Source organism: Sparus aurata, chromosome 9 (genome assembly GCF_900880675.1).
Source record: "Sparus aurata chromosome 9, fSpaAur1.1, whole genome shotgun sequence".
NCBI classification, from domain to species: Eukaryota; Metazoa; Chordata; class Actinopteri; order Spariformes; family Sparidae; genus Sparus; species Sparus aurata.
Window position 1 is genome coordinate 29,900,486 of NC_044195.1, and position 17,190 is coordinate 29,917,675.

A 17,190-nucleotide genomic window follows, 5' to 3' on the forward strand; every position below is an offset into this window, starting at 1 on the left:
GATTACTCACCATGTTCTGGATTATTTGTCACAGCTCTCCATGTTACCTGGTTTTTCCTTGACACCTGGACTACGTGCCTTATCTGCCATGAGGTGCTGTTTGCTGTTGACAGGCATTGTGGACGTTGTGTTTGATTTTGCGCAGGTGTGTTTTTGTTGGGGGGCACCAGCTGTCTGGTAAAGATAGCTTTTTGTCATTTTGACACAGTCTGCAGCAGCGAGGATGTGGGACAACATGTCAGACAACGGCTATTTTTACTTTTCATTGTGAACTCATTCTTCACAACACAAGAGAGGGAAGTAAATATTGGGGCAACTCATGAGACGAAAATGGCCTTTAATGCAGTTTAAATGTAGATTAAAATGAACTGGTTAAAAATAGACAACTTAGACTGTGTGAGTAACTCAGCCTGTTGTGTGTGGTAGCTCACCTTGTGAACAGTAGAGGGAGCTATTTCCCCACAGCTACATGTCACAGATCTGGGATCTGAGGTGGAACCCCAGGCAGAAAATGCTAGCACACATTTTCCTAAGCTGCTGCTTGTTATGTGTAAGTCTGTGTATCCCAAGGGCTCTGCAGCACAGCGAAAATATTCTTCCTTTCCAACACTACCAGACAGCACCGCCCACCATGTTTAATGGACGCCAGTGATACCTTGATTGTGTGTAAACTCTCACAAAGCATCTGTAAACCGGCCAAACAGCAAGTATAAAAAGCACATTCATGTGGTAAACCTCTGTCAGAGTAATGCGCTCTGCTTGTCTTTGCCGTGTTGTGCAGACGCTGAAGTTTTGTTTCAGGCAGTGGAATCAATACGGTGTCTGTTATTAGCTGAGATTACACCTCACAGGCAACTGTGGGCCAATTACAGTCAAGACATTTCCGGATCCTCTGACTTGACAGTGCGCTAATTAGTAGACTCATTACAGGTAGAATGACCGCGAGGCAGCTTTTGGTCATTTCCTGCACTGCATCTCTATTTAAGGGCAAAGTCATGTTCAGAAAAGATAATTCCTGCGAGTGATGATGAAGCGGAGACAAACTGGGGTCCATCTTTAGTTATTTTAGTTAAGTTCGTAGTTTAATAACATAGAATTGATGTAAAGAGTCTGACAACTAACATTAATGTTTCATGGGGTTTTATTAAATTTTTAAGCCAAAGAATAACAAAGGAACCAATGATTCGTTGGTCGCCAGGGAATTTCAAATCAACATATACCTTTCATGTTTTCTTAATGTACAGAACACGACTCTGTCTTTGATCCGTCCTGCTTGATAAATGGCCGTTTACTGAGAAAACTGCATTTCTTCAGTGCATTAAAGATGGTAAATGCCTCCCTTCTATCCCATATACAGAGCAGCCTTCACTTCTTCCCTATACTGTAACTGTAGTTTGGGCACCACAGGCTACATATTCTCCTGTTGTTAAGGAATGTGTCTTATTCAGAGTGACAGCCAAGCTGTTTCTGCTTGCCTGAGCAGGACTGTGAGTAACCCTGCAGGGCTCCGTCTGACTGTCTGTCTCTTTCTACCGGAGACTGGATTATTCAGTTGAAGCGCTTGAAAGATGCAGTCTGTAAACCAATCACTAGAGTTTTTCAACAAAAAGCTGCCTTCACATTTAGTATCTGCTGGGATTTTAGACGACTGCAATGACAAATCACTGCTTTCTTTCCAAAACGTTGGAAAAAAATCGTCCTGTAGGCTTCCTCATTCATGTCGATGAGATCACTGTGTCGAGGTAGTCGGGCTGTCTCATTGCATTTTATAAAACCTAGGGGTGGGAACCAAAGAGTAACTCACGACAGGATACAATTCACACGATAACGATTGGTTCATGATACAGTGATTCTTAGATACATTGCAAGACAATTATGTAACAATACATCACGCTGTCTGCATACTGAAGAATACAAAATACCTCTAAAAAGTGGTAAACGTATCACAGAGTCTTATCTTAGTGCGTCTTTATCACACGCACTGACTGTAACTTGTCCATGTTCAAGCATGCCATCATTCCAATGTGCTGTATGTTTTTATAAAAATAGCAATATTTGGCGCCAGCGTATCAATAATCGTATCTCGAGAGGAAGCATCCGGATATATTGCAGAATCCATATTTTGTCCCTCCTAGTGCTGTACATACATTGAAAGGGTCTGAAGGAAAGCCAAGTATTGCAGTGGCGATTACAAATACAGTTATATAAAAACAACATTACCAATCTAACATAGACAGAAATAGTTAAAACCTCCATAAAACAAAGATAAAGCATCTGAATCAGGGTTAAATGCAGTCCAGTACAACAGCAACACCACTAAATACAACCTCAGTGCTAATTAATCCTACATATTATAGCAGATCTGTTGTACGTATTGGTTTATATTAGATTGTATACAATAAAGTGTCCACTTAGTAGAACAACTGCCTGATTTACTTGTAGGGGCGAGAGGGCACATGAAGCGGTCACATGGGCCATTGGTTTTAAAAAAACACCCCGTTCTGCTTTACATGGCATGACACTGAGAGTTTAGAATTCAAACGGATCATTACAGATGTGTTAAGCATGAGGTAGTGGTGGTGTTATCACGAAGGGATGCAGCAAAATGTGTAGACGAGATACAGAGTTGACTTATTGTTGCAGCGCAATCTGATTTCATCCTGCGTTACGCACACAAGAAGACGTTCCAGTTGGAGGACCTTGAAGCTTATTGTGCCATTTTGCTGTTTCCTCTGCTGCCCTGTTTTGAAAATCTCCCAGAGTTTTAAAATCCTGCATCAAAAGAGTGTAAAACTGCTTTGCTAATTGCTTTTCTTACTGACTCCTCAATCCACATTTCTTCTTTTCATGCCCACGCAGATTGCAGCTCTTTGTGTTGTTTTGTGAAGTCGTCGGCACTCTTCTAAAGTTCTCAGCTATTCTGCAGCAAGATTGATAGACCACAAACTTAAGAAACTCAAACAGTTTACAATAGTGATCGTGTTGGAACACAGCAGACGAGGCTCCCTCACTAACAACCTGCTGCTGCAGACCACTCCAGGTCGACGATAAGTCTCTATTTGTGGGAAACAAGACCCCTTTTCCCTCCTAATCTGATAGCTGTGACCTCCTGACCTCCATTCTGTCAGCCAACCCCCCACCTCTCATTCTCCGGCTGTCTCGCATACTCAGTGACACACATTCACTGCTCGGAGATCTCAGAGATGTGAGACGGGGCGTCATTTGAATTAGGGTTTTTCAGTCAGACGTGGAATTTGTTCTGTGTGGTGTGACAGTACAGAGGCACTATATATGTTTCAGAGCACAATCTGCTGCTGCCAAGTTGGATTAAGTGTAACCTTATAAAATGCATGTACAATGCTGATATGTAGGTCTTTCTGAAACTGACACAAATGCAGTTTATCCTCCAATCTCAGAACTGGATAAGTGTTGCACTGTCTAACTATCTAGAAAGCGTAACTTTAACTCAAATAACCTGAAGTTTATAGTCTTGGATGCACAGTATATTACACCACTTCCCATGTGGCTGCAGCAAGAAAAGTACATGGTCACAAAACTTTTTGTTTGTGCCCTGAAAAAGAGGGGATGAGATATGTGAATGTGCCTCTTTTCTCGACGTTCTGAACAGGCTTTAAATTCAGCCTCAGAGCCGGTGAATAGTCCCTGTACTGTACTGTGATTCACTCTGTTGCAACCTGTTGCTCGGGGATACAGGGTCAGATGAAAGGTTTTCTTTTTATCTCTCTATGCGCGGTGTTGGAGGCGATCAGATGATTGTATTACAGGCATATCGTCATGTGTTTTTATTCCTGCAGCTGATTCAAATTGTGGTTTGTTTACTAGAGGTCAACCGATATTTGGGACTGATATTCATTTGCCTGGAAAAAACAAACTCTTTAAACAACCAGTGCTGAAAGTACAATATACTCAAGTACTGTTCTTCCTCTCTGCTATATATATCTGATACATGTAGTTACTTTTCAGATTCAGATGATTCAGATATTGTCAAAGTAGCATGATTAAAATAAGTTTATTTTACTGGCAAAGTGACTGAAAAATCAGTGATACCAATTAAGCAGGAAATGCTGAAAATCGGTCTACCCATGATGTTTACACTGGTGCTCAGCTGTGACACTGTATGGCTGCAGGTCAGACAGGAGAGTTGTGTGTGTGTGTGTGTGTGTGTGTGTTTCAGCCATATGTTCACTCGTGTTTAAGTCTGTTAGCGTCTTGCTGTTTACACTGCTGCTCAGCTGTGACATGCTGTGGGACCGCACCACCAAGTTTGTTTGTCTGCTCATGTACTTCAGCCATATGTGGGCTCGTTCACAAGTGTCTGAGGACATCCTAGTTTGTGTGTGTCATTTTAAACTCCCGGCTATGAGCGCCTCAGAGCTTATCGCTGAGACGGTGACTATACTGTGACTCACAGCGAGAGGTCAACGACCCCCGCTTGCTGAAATAACATCAGTGAAGGTGCAGGGAGGGCTGCCAAAAGGCCCTCTAGCTGCTCTACGACCTGCGGAGAGTGGACCCTCGTGTTTTTTGTATTGTCAACCTGTGTTGTGACGTGCGTCTAGTTTCATGCCTTTGTTTGTACAGCAGTTACTTGAGGTCAAAAAGACTTGGCTATAGGATTACCTTGCAATGGAGCCCTTGGGCTTACTAGCTGCAGATCTTTTGATAAAGTTAAGATGTTATTTTAAGGCTTTAACGTTGTAGGGAAACTTTACTTTAAATGCATACTTTCCCTGTGTCCACTGCCACCTGTGTAGGATAGAGTTGCAGGCCCTCATATTCTTTAAATTATTCACAAAAGCTATATTTAGGCACTGATGAAACAGGCTCCCTTCATATGAAATTCAATATCTGGATGACAGTCAGTGGGACATAAAATACTGCTGAGCAGTGACAGATAATTGGACACCGCTGGGCCCTTGTGGATTACGTTCAGCAGGTTTTGTTGGTGTTGTAATTAGTCGATCATTCATCCTCCCATTGATGGTCTCAGCCCTCACACTCATTGCTGGTCTTAGGTTTCACACTTTTGTCTGTGCATTGTGAGGACTCGCACTGGGGAGGCCTGGAATTCAGTCCATCCATCAAACATAGGTTGAAACATCTCAGGATTCCACAGGTCATAAACATTACAGAAATGTGTAAGGAATACCACTTCATTGAAAACTTATAAGGAAGTAACGTTTATAGACTGCTTAAGAGTGTAAAGAAAAGCCTAATGAGTACCAGTTATGTCATTTTTGTTGGTTTATTAAGACTAACACATTATGCATTTCTTAGCATTTAAAATGCCTTTTTAGGATTAATAGATAATTTATCATGCACGTATAAACTGATTAAAAGATGCTCCATTACCTATAAACTTTTTTTTTTTTTAAGATTTTTTCTGGCATAGACACGTTTATTAAGCAGTAGACAGATAGGAAATAGGGGAGAAAGAGGGGGATGTGACATGCAGCAAAGGACTCCGGCCGGAATCAAACCGGGGTCGGCTGCGTATATGGCATGCGCTCCAACCACTCGACCACCCGCGCGCCCACCTATAAACTAACATTTATTACATGGGCCTTGATATAAACCATTAACACCTCTCAGGATTGTCAGCAGGGGAGGACAACAGGTCAGGGCCCCCTAACCCTTAAGATTGATATCTGGGGGTCTTTGGAGATTATCTTGCCGAGGCACAAGCAAGACTATCTGCAGCCCGTTACAATTTTAATCTTAGCAAATTACATGTTTAGATTTTCTATCTCTTCATGTATGATCATTTGAAACTAGATGATAACTGGTCTCTGGGCGCTAATTTATGGGTTCACTACAGCGAAATCACCAAAAACATCTCTTGGTATTGAGCCATGGAGATACTTTTGGTGTTATCTACTGCTAAGAATTTTCCCCCTACCCATGCAAATTGGAGGTAAATGGAATTCCACTGGTTGAACTGACCCTTTTAGATTGCTAGAGATCCCTGCTGAGATTATGGTCCTCTGTCAAAGGGCAGAAGTTTGACAGCAGGTGACAAGCATGTAAACTGTGTGACAAGGCAGTTCTTAAACCTTTATTAAAGACAGTTGGGAGTCTCCAGAAGGTGGAACCACTTTACATGTAATGAAATAATTCAAGCACGTTTTAATATGAGCATTGTTGTACATAGCCGTGACACTATTCTGTTGTTTTCTGGCAAACAACAACAAAATCCAAAGTTTTAGCCGACTGAGAAACATTTTCTTTGGCACTTTCAGAGTTACAGTACATTTATAAAATGACTGCTTATCTGACCTCTTTGAGTTTGATTCCCCGGGAAAAAGATCTATCATCAGTAAAGTAGATGAGATGCATTCCTCTGTTTAGTCTTCCTCCTGTCGTCGACACACAGTACATTGCAAGCTTTTCCACCATGCTTACTGTAATTACCTGTTCCAATTACAAATCTGGAAAACAGGAAATCTTCTAGCCGTGTTGTCATTATGACTCGCAGCTTCTACTCTATACAAGCAGTAATAGACATCAAAGGCATGTTGAAAAGAGAGAAACAGACTTGTGACAAGTTCAAGGTATGTGCATAGTATGATAAGTGCAGATTACCTGTGCCGCAAAAACTGTCACTCCAAAAGCGCAAATGTTCTTCCTTCATTAAGTGCAATTTTGTTACTTTGTCAGGTTTTCCCATCATAAACAGACCATTACCTAATTCTAAGGTGACAGGGTGTACGCTTGGCCACCCACGTTTTTTGGAAAGTTTCCCATTTCCAAGAGTTTTAGAAAATTCCCAAACTCTGCCTAATCTCTTATTTTTCACAATCTTACACACACGTTTAGTTTAATATGTTGTCATCATTGTCATGGAACAACACATCTCTGATTGGAGTTTTCCTTACGTATGGATTATGAAGATTTTGTTGGGTTTTGGCATCTTGTGCAGTTTAAAGAACAGAAAGATGAGGTAGGGTGTGTTTTTTTCGTACTGAAATCGTAAAGCAATGAACCGATGAGTCCTTAAGAGAGAATAGCTTAAGTGTGAAGCAAATCATTACCTTTTGCAAGACAGAGTTCATGACCCTGGGGTTTATTAACCAAATCCTTGCTTTAAACACTGTGTTTATTTTAGTTTAGAGACTGACCAGTGATTTTCATCACAAATTTGTCTGACCACAGAAAAGTTATCTTGTGGCTAATTTGATGTTACTTATGATCTTTCTGTGATGGTGTCTCTCTTGCATACCATTGCCTGAAAACAATATTTTTTTTGAGGGAACAATTGCTTTAAGATAGATTACTTTCTGCCACAGGAATTTACATTTACTGTTATCCTGCTACAACCAGCATCCTAGAATTTCGTCACTGAACTGAAGATAAAAAAACATTCGTAATTATTATAGTGGAACATAAGTTTTCTTTCTTCTTTCCTAAAGGAACAAATGTTCTCTGAATATAAAAGTCAGACATCAGCTAAAGACTATCATAATCCCCTAGTCATATTTGCCCAAAAGGAGGCTGCTTTTCACATGACTACACACAATATTTTTCTTTCATTGAACTTTTCAACAGGGCAAGAAGTGCAAAAATAGCTTGGCCTTGTGAAAAATCAGTGAGCTAGACTGTGTTAACTTTTTTAATAGGTCACAGCCTCTTATTGCATTTAACAACTGAAGGCTGTATTGTATACATTTTCACATTCTTTACTTTATTTCTTTGGTGCTCACTCTCCCTCTCTGTTAGACCAAACAAACATAATCTTGCAGACAGGGGTCAGATAGAACATCAGTGACCCCAGGCAATGACAGAGACTGTGGGATAAAGTTGTCAAGCTCGTGTCAAGACATTTATGCAGCTCAACATAAGCACCTGGAGCCTATAGAGGGCTGGCAGCATGCTGTCCACAGATTGAATAAGTTCCTTTCTATCAGCACGTGAGGTTACATACACAAAATGCTTCCTTTTATTTCAACCCCCTGGTACTATTAGAGAGTCACTCGCACAAGCCCCCTGTTCCTTTTTTCACTAAGCTCCAGTTAGCAGATGTCAAGGGTCTCTGTCAACTGATCACATTGGCTGTATGGAAAACCAGTCTGAACAAGAAAGACAGGCCAGGATTACTATGTAACCACAGAACACTGAAAACAGGGGTCTTAACTAAACGGAACAATAAATGGCACCATGTAGAGCAGAGACAATGAATGCAGGGACATTAGGTTTAGGGTGCATCTGAACAAGAGGAAGAAGGGTTAGCATAAACTGAAAAAGTAAGTAAAGGCTTAAATTTTACACTTTCTTGATATAAATGTCAAGAAAACCCTTTCCCTTGCTCAAGTGAATTGAAATTCTTTAGTTTACTTTTTGGCATTTAGAGATGTGATATTTACATGTATTTCACAATTATCTTATAAAATAATACAGTTACCTAAAAAACATACAGTACTGTTGTTAGATTGTATTAAAACATTGAAAACATCTCACAATCACCCTTACTCAGTTATTGGTTGCGTTATTGTGATTTAATTGGACTGATTTAATCCATAAGAATGAATTAAACCCATTTCCTTACATTTCAAACATTCACCAAAAATCATAGTAATGTTTTGTTGAAAACTGAAATCAGCAAATCACATGACCACTTCTTTAGCTCTCACTGTAATATCAAACATTTATTTATTTTCTTAAACTAGATCTGTAGTTTTCTTATTATCATGATTTAACAAAGGGAACAAGTCAAGGGGAACAAATTGCCCTTCTCTGTAAAACACTGAAGGCATCAGTATTGTACACTGAAAGGCAAGGCTGCCGTAATTCTAAGGTATCAGTCAGCAGGAGAGATCGCTTTTCACTGCAGTGACAAAAGGAGAAGGAGGAGGAAAGGAGGAGTCAGAAGAGGAAATATTGCCAGGGCAGCCAATGCAGAGCCCACCTCCTCCTGCTTTCCCCCTTTACTCTTTTGAATGGGGCACTCCTCCTCACTTTTCCTCTCTGCTTCTGGAGTGTGTGTGAAGACAGAGCTGCAAAGTGTGTGTGAGGAGTGTAGTGGCTGTGTGGACATGTCATAGTTCACTCTGGGAGCCTGATAGAGCAGGTGGACGTGGTCAAGACTGGACATTATATATAAGATGAGGACCCAGTTTGGAGTTTTACTTTTGTTGGCCCTGTGGGTGGTCCACACTGATGCTTGGTTCTGGTCCTGGACTGGTACTACAACTTTGCCCCCAACAGTGGACAATGAGGGATCTGGCAGTCAAGCAGGTAGTGGAGAACCACCATCAGAGAATATTGCAAGGACTGGACTGGAGATAATTGATGAGGGACATGGCATCCAAAAGGTTGTGCAGACTGAGACCACTCAGGCTCCTCGGCTGACCACTACAACACAACCGGCAAATGAACATGCTTCAGAAAAGGGAGCAGCTGGGATTTCATCACGCAAACATAAACCTGGTAATGCCACATTTTCATTAAAGGGTACTGGTTCTGAAAGTTCTGATCATTCAAAGTTTACAGAAAATGTATCAGGATCTGGATCTGGGCTTGAGTCTGAATTGACTTCAGACACTGGGTCAGGCCTTTGGTTTGGCTCTGGATCTGGATCTGAATCTGGATTTGGAAAAGGACCTAAAAATAGCTGGGGGACTGAGGAAAACCAACAAGGAGAAGTCACGCCCACTGATCTTAGAGGGTTAGAAATTGGAGACAGTATAGTATCTCAAACAAATGAGCTAAACTTTAAGTTTCATAACAGCACCATAACCACTCACAAAGAAACAGATGAAGGTTATTACCTTGGTAGCACAAAACCAGAGCAGAATCTTGCCCCCAATAACAACAAAGAAAATACAAAACTTGACAGTAGCTCTAGTCAGAATGCTAATGCCTTTAATTTGACAAAGTATACTCATGAAAACTCCACCCCAGGAGATTTACTAACCCAAATTAAAGGCAACAACAACTCTGTAACCAAGGACAACCAAGTGGAGGAAGTTAATAAGTTACCAACTACTGAATCAACAGCTAAGCAGGAAACTTTACCTAACCAAATGTTATGGACTACACAAGTTCCATTTGCGATCCAGACACTTTCTACAACCCAAACACCAACTACTACCACAAAAATTTTATTTACCCCATTTGAAACAAATAGCGAGAAATCAGACACTACCTCAATACCCACAGCTGCCCAATCTCAACTGCCCATTCAAGCATCAGCAACTAGCCAGACAGTGGTGACCACCCAAGTTGGTCACTTTCTAGAGGCTACTCAAACATCATTAAATGAGCATGAACCTTCCCAAGCATCCTTTATTAGCCAGGCAGCTGTAGGTGACTTAGATGTTGGCACATCTTTACTGAAGGATATGGATTTGGGAGGATCAGAAAATGTGTCAGGATCTGGATCTGGGCATGAGTCTAAATTAGCATTAGACACTAGGTCAGGTCCTTGGTCTGGCTCTGGATCTGGGTCTGAAGCTAAATTTGGAACAAAACCTGAAATTAGTTGGGGACCTGAGGAAACTCAACAAGGAGTAATTATGCCCACTAATCTTAGTGAAGTGGAAGCTACTCAGTTACCAGCTAGGGAATCATCGGCTAAGCAGGAAGCTTTATCTAACCAAGTGTTATGTACTACACAAGCTTCATCTGCTAGCCAGACACTTTCTACAACCCACACACCAACTACTACCCCAAAAATGTTATTCACTCAATTTCAAACAGCTAGTGAGAAACCAGATACTACCTCAATACTGACAACTGCCCAATTTCAAATGCCCAGTCAAGAATCAGAAATTAGTCAGAAAGAAGTGACCAACAAAATTGATCACTACTTACATGTTACTCAACCATCAGCAACTGAGTATGATCCTACCCAGGAAACCTTAATTAGCCAGACAGCTCTAAGTAACTTAGATGTTGACACATCTTTACAAAAAGGTAGGAATTCTGGAGAATACAATTCTTTAAGGTTAACAGGGAATGTGTCAGGACTTGGATCTGGGCTTGAGTCTGAAATGGTGCCAGACAGTAGGTCAGGTCCTTGGTTTGGCTCTGGCACTGGCACTGGCTCTGGATCTGGGTCTGAATCTGAATTTGGACCAAAACCTGAAATGAACAGGGGATCTCAGGAAAACCAACAAGAAAAAGTCATTCCAACTGATTTTAAGGGATTAAATAGTGGAGACAGTGTAGTTTCCCCCCAAAATGAGCTAAATGAGCTTAATTTTAGAAACAAAACCTGGATCACTAGTAACAAAAGAGATGAGGGTGATTATCATGCTAGCAAAAAATCAGAGCAAAATTTAGATTCTTTCATCAAAACCTTAAATATCACTAGAGGAAATATACATGTTGACAGTAGCTCTAGTTGGAATTCTAATGACTTTAATTTGACCAAGTATTCTCAAGAAAATGTTACCTCAGGAGATTCAATAACCCCAAATGTGGACAACAACTCTGTTACTAAGGGCAGCCGAGTAGAGGAAGTTATTTGGTTACCAGCTAGTGAATCAACAGCTAAGGAGGACACCTTGCCTACACAAGCTTCATTTCCTAGCCAGACACTTTCTGCAACCCAAACACCAACTACAACCCCAAAAATGTTATTTACCCCATTTCCAACAGCTAGTAAGAAACCAGGCACCACCTCAATACCCATAGCTGTTCAATTTCAACTGCCCAGTCAAGCATCAACAATTAGCCAGAAAGTGGTGACCAACAAAATTGGTCACTTCTTTGGCGTTATTCAAACATCAGTAAGTGAGCATGATCATACCCAAGCAACCTTAATTAGCCAGACAGATGTTAGTAGGTTAGATGTTGGCAGATCTTTAGGAAAGGAAACTGACTCTGGAGAATCTGATAATTTAGGATTTACAGAACATGTGTCAAGATCTGGATCTGGGTCTGAATCTGGGTCTGAATCTGGATTTGGAACAGAACCTGAAAATAGCTGGGGATCTGAGGAAAACCAACAAGGAGAAATTATGCCCACTAATCTTAGTTTAATGGAAGATGCTCAAGTACCAGCTAGGGAATCAACAACTAAGGAGGAAGTTTTACCTAATCAAGTATTATTGACTACACAAGCTTCATTTGCTAGCCAGACACAATCTACAACCCAAACACCAACCACTACCCCGAAAATGTTATTTACCCCACTTCAAACAGGTAGTGAGAAGCCAGAAACAACCTCAATACCCACAGCTGCCAGCTCTCAATGGCCTAGTCAAACATCGGTAACAAGTCAGAAAGTGGTGGCCAGCCAAATTAGTCATATCTTAGAAGCTACTCAACCATCAGTAACTGAGCATGAGTCTGCCCAAGCAACATCAATTAGCCAGACAGCTATAGGAAGGTTGGATATTGTTACAAAATTGTCATTAGAGACTGGATTGAGTCCCTGGTCTGGCTCTGGATTCAGGTCTGAATCTGGATTTGGACCAGAACCTGAAACTAGCTGGCGCTCTGAGGAAAATCAACAAAGTGAAGTCATGCCCACTGCTGATAGGGATTTAGATAGTGGAGACAATGTACTATCACAAGCAAATGAGCTAAAATTGAAGTTTAAAAGCAGCGCTTTGATCAGTCGTAGTGAAACAGAAGAGGGCCGTAATACTGGTAGCAGGAAATTGGTGCAAAACCTTGATCTTTCTTTCAAAACCGCCCAAAAAGACATAGAATTTAGACAACTTAATAGTAGCTCTGGTTGGAATGCTAAAGACTTTAATTTGGCTAAGTACTCACATGAAAACTCCACCACAGGAAATGTACTGACTCCAGTTGTAAGCAACAGCTCTGTAGACACTATCCAGGTAACTAAGGACAACCTAGAAGTAGAAGTTACTCAGTTACCAGAGAGTGCTTCAACAGCTAAGCAGGAACCTTTACCTAACCAAGTTTTCCAGACTACACAAACTTCATTTACTATTCAGACAAATTCTATAATCCAAACGCCAACTACTACCCCAAACATGTTTTTTACCCCACTTCAGACAGTTAGTGAGAAACCAGAAACTACCTCAATACCCACAGCTGCACAATCTCAAGTGCCCCGTGAAGCATCAGTAACAAGCCAGAAAGTGGTGACCAGCCAAGCTGGACACTCCATAGGTGCTACTGAAAAATCTCTAACTGAGCATGAGCCTACCCAAGCAACCTTAATTAGCCAGACAGATGTAGGTAGGTTAGATTTTGGCACATCTTCAGTAATGGGAACAGATTCTAGAGAATCTGATCATTTAAGGTTTACAGGGAATGCACAGGGACTTGGATCTGGGCTTGAGTCTGAATTGGCATCAGATGCTAGCTCAAGTCTTTCATCTGGTTCTGGATCTGGATTTGAAAAAGGACCTGCAACTAGCTGGGGATCTGAGGAAAACCAACAAGGAAATGTCGTGCCCACTGATCTTAGTTTAGTGGAAACTACTCAGCTACCTGTGAGTGAATCAACAGTTAGGCAGGATGCTTCACCTAACCAGGGGCTACAGACTACACAAGGTCCATTTGCTAGCCAGACACTTTCTACAACCCAACCACCAACTACTACCCCAAAAATGTTATTTACCCAACTTCAGACAGCTGGTGAGAAACCAGTGAGGACCTCAGTACCAACAACTGCACAATCTCAAGTTCCCAGCTATGCATCAGCAACAAGCCAGAAAGTAGTGACCAGTCAAGGTGGTCACGTTTTAGATGCTACTGAAAGTGACCCTAATGAAGCAACCTTAATTAGCCGGACAGATGTAGGTAAGTGGGTGCCAACTGAAAGCCACACAGAAGTCATTGGATCAGCAATGGTCGCAAAATCCCCTCAGTGCCTGTTGGTAGATACTGATCTCCCTTTCTGCTCCTCCATGGTTGGGGAACAGATTGCTGTCCCCAACTACCTGAACCATAGCACTTTGGCAGAAGTCCAGGAACTCCTTAATGATTGGGCATGGCTATTGAAGTCACGTTGCCACCATAGTTTGGAGTGGTTTTTCTGCCTTCTCTTGGTACCAAAGTGTGGTTCTATGGTACCATGGCCGGTGCTGCCTTGCCGGAGTTTCTGTGAAGTCTTGCAGGACAGTTGCTGGACACTTCTGGATGAGGGACGACTCCCTGTAGAGTGCCACATTCTGCCAGACGAGGAGGATGATGGGTATCAGTGCCTCTCAGTTAGTAACCAGAAAGGTAACCACTGGTTCAAATTAATCCTTGTTTGTGGATTGATTTTGAACCAGTTTTCAATATCCGTACTCCCAAGTTTGTCTGGTGTTACCCCCACTACCCAATACCCACCTCAAAAATAAAACTATCCCTGTCAGCACAGTCAAAGGCATTAACAATGCATTGGTTCCCGCAGCAAAACAATATAAAAGAAAAATAAGCATGCTTCAACTTTGTTAACCTATTGTTAATGAAAGTGCTGGCTACAGTGTAACAAGCATGGTGCCAGCACTCCTTACAGTGTTGCATGTATGTGTTTCCCTTATCCTTTCAATTGCATGTGCCTACTACTTGAAGGTCATTATAACACACACACACACACACACACACACACACAGTTCAGTGAGTTTATAGTTCATTACATAACCAACTGATGTGCATTTCCTCTATATACGTTGTGTTTATCCTATCCTGCCATTCAGTCACTGCATGAACAGACATGTAGACTATAGTGTTCAGTGGTGTCAAATTTCAAGCATGACATGCCACAAAAAAATTTTAATGAGAGAACCTTTGCAAAGTTGTAGGTTATGGGGTAATCGGAAACAGAGCCATACAAGAAAGTATTTTCTGTTTGAATTATGTTCAAATCACACAATTATTCATAAGAAATCAAGTACTAATCAAGTAGTATTTTCTTTCTGCCAAAGGCAAGGTTTTTTTGTTGCCTTCTCAGTAAACTGTAACTAGAATTAGACTTAACACATCTAAAATCGCCTTAGCAGTGGCGCATCCTCTTAAACAATTTGTGCATGAAATACTGTACATAATTTGGCATGTAGAATTGCATGTCTCTTTTGACAGTAAGTTGCTTGCAGGCAGCTAGGTGTGCATTTGTCTGTCCACGTATGGACGAATAAGGTTGTCATGCATGGGAAACAGTCATGTTTGCATCAATGGTTTGCAGTGGGATGTCAATCTATATAACCGAGTGAGCAAAAGTACTTGTGACAGCTGGAGAAGAACTTGTTTCCATCTTATCTGGAATGATGTGCATAATCTAGATTGTTTTAGTTAGTCTTAGAACTCTTAGATCTCATGTGCTTATAATTACTGTGTCAAAAATGCATTTAGATTCAGTGAATATGACATGTCACATACCAGAGGAGTTCATTTGTTGTTTGAAGTGGATATTTCAATCAGCAGTGCTACAACTTAAAAGTGATATGAGCCTTTGAGTGTCTGCTTCAGAAGTAGCAAGAACAATATCATCCCTGTCCCTGGTGACCTAAATTACCTAAAAAATTATGGAGAAAATATGCTTTGTTCGGTGTAAAACAATCAAACATAATACATTCCATTTCTCTGAGCAAGCTGTGCCGTGAATTATGAACATTTTTAAAGCCTAAGCCTTTATACTAGGCCGCTGTCCTGCCCTCCACTCTCAGGACATATCACTGGGAATTCTGACTGTGTCTTTTTACAGCGTTGTAATCTTTCTGACAGCTTGCTCTACTGACAGACATGAGTGGACAAGATGTCTTTGGTTCCAGGATTAAGTGATGCATCCGGGATGTGTGCATTTGTTTGAATTGTTTTAACTTTCATTGTGCTGGGGTGCAAGGCAAGAATGCATGAGTTATATGTTGTGTGTTAGTGTTAGTGTTTGCGTTTCCATACCTTACTAAAAAGCTTCACACTTAAGTTGTTTGATGCAAGTGTTAAGTAAGGCGTAAGGAGTTTGAACTGCTCCATGTTTGTGTTCAGGAACAGATCAAGTTATATGTAACGGTTTCTCGACATAACAGTCCTGACATTGCAATTACACCTCAGGCAAATGAAAAAGTATGGTCTTGTTACCATCTTTACACCCTGAGGATATCTTTTATAGTTTCTCCAGAACCTGGTTTATCACCCAGACATGTTGAAGTAGCCTCAAGGTGTCAATGAAGTGCTTTCAGTCACTCTCAATCTTCATGGATAGACAAAAAAACACCAGTCAAGACCATCTTGTCTCACTCATTAACACAGCAATCTTAAACATCTACCAATGGACACTGCTTGTCACATTTATCGTTAAGATAAAACCCTGGGGCTGAATTGACTTGATGTAACAAATTACCTTACTATTGAGTTAATGCTGATAAAGCTACAAAACTAGCTGCTAAGAACTCCTTTGACCTCTAGATTTCACTGCAAGATCCCCTTCTATGCAGTGTCTGGGAAGTTTCACTATCTGCAGCTCTGTTGGCTCGAAGTGTGGGAGGAGGGCACTCATATTTGGGCCTTAATACCTTCCCACTTTTTACATCATTTAACTATGACCTGTCATTCAAGAATGTGTCCTTTTAGTTGGTATTTGGGATTGACTTAAAGGGGAAAGAAACACAATGAAGCAGTTTATGCACTAAGATATGTAGCCCAAATAGAGATTAGTGTGGGAAGATTGCAGAGATATCAGTATGTGCATGGAAACTTGGTAGAAAAAAAAAATCTGTCAGATCTGTGATCCTTTTACCACGGGGGGGCTACCCCGGTGGTAAGACAGGATTGTTAGGGCACAATAGCCCTTTTAATGATGTTTTTCCATGGTTACCAGTCTCCTGCTTGAAAGATGAGCAGTCATTCATATCAGGGTTTAGAGGTCAACTGCAATTTATTTTGGTTGGTTCTTATCCGTAAAACTATATCCTGTATGACAGACTCCATTAGTATCTGTCAGTTTATTTGAAATGAAATGAAATCCTGCCCCTGAGGGTCTCTGTGGTGGTCTAAAAACATGAAAAGGATGTCTTCTTGGTAAGATATATACTGTTTTGTTGGTACCTGAATGTCTGTGTACATGTAGTTTGTGTTTTGTGACATGTACACCCTTTTGGTGGTCCTACACTGATTTGTAGCACCATGGTTCCACTGAGCCGAGATTGATATTGTATCTCATGACAGGAAGGCCCAGACCTGGCTCCGGTTCGTCAGTGTGCTGCTTGCCAGGGAATCATTTTGAGTTGGCTCTCAGGGGGGTTCCAATTATGGGCACAGCGTAGT

General features: G+C 41.1%; 1 protein-coding gene across 2 annotated transcripts in view; it reads left to right on the plus strand.

The window, feature by feature from the left end:
* Nucleotides 1-17,190, plus strand: part of col18a1a (collagen type XVIII alpha 1 chain a) — an 83,918-nt gene that overhangs the window by 31,689 nt on the left and 35,039 nt on the right. Inside the window, exon 1 of one of the 2 annotated variants that reach the window (XM_030429181.1) lies at nt 8,995-9,444. The exons of the other annotated variant lie outside the window; for it this stretch is intronic. Within the exon in view, the coding sequence (XP_030285041.1) occupies nt 9,120-9,444 (325 nt within the window). The 5' untranslated portion in view covers nt 8,995-9,119. Of the gene's footprint in view, nt 1-8,994; nt 9,445-17,190 lie in introns of those variants that run through there. 2 annotated transcript variants of the gene reach the window in all.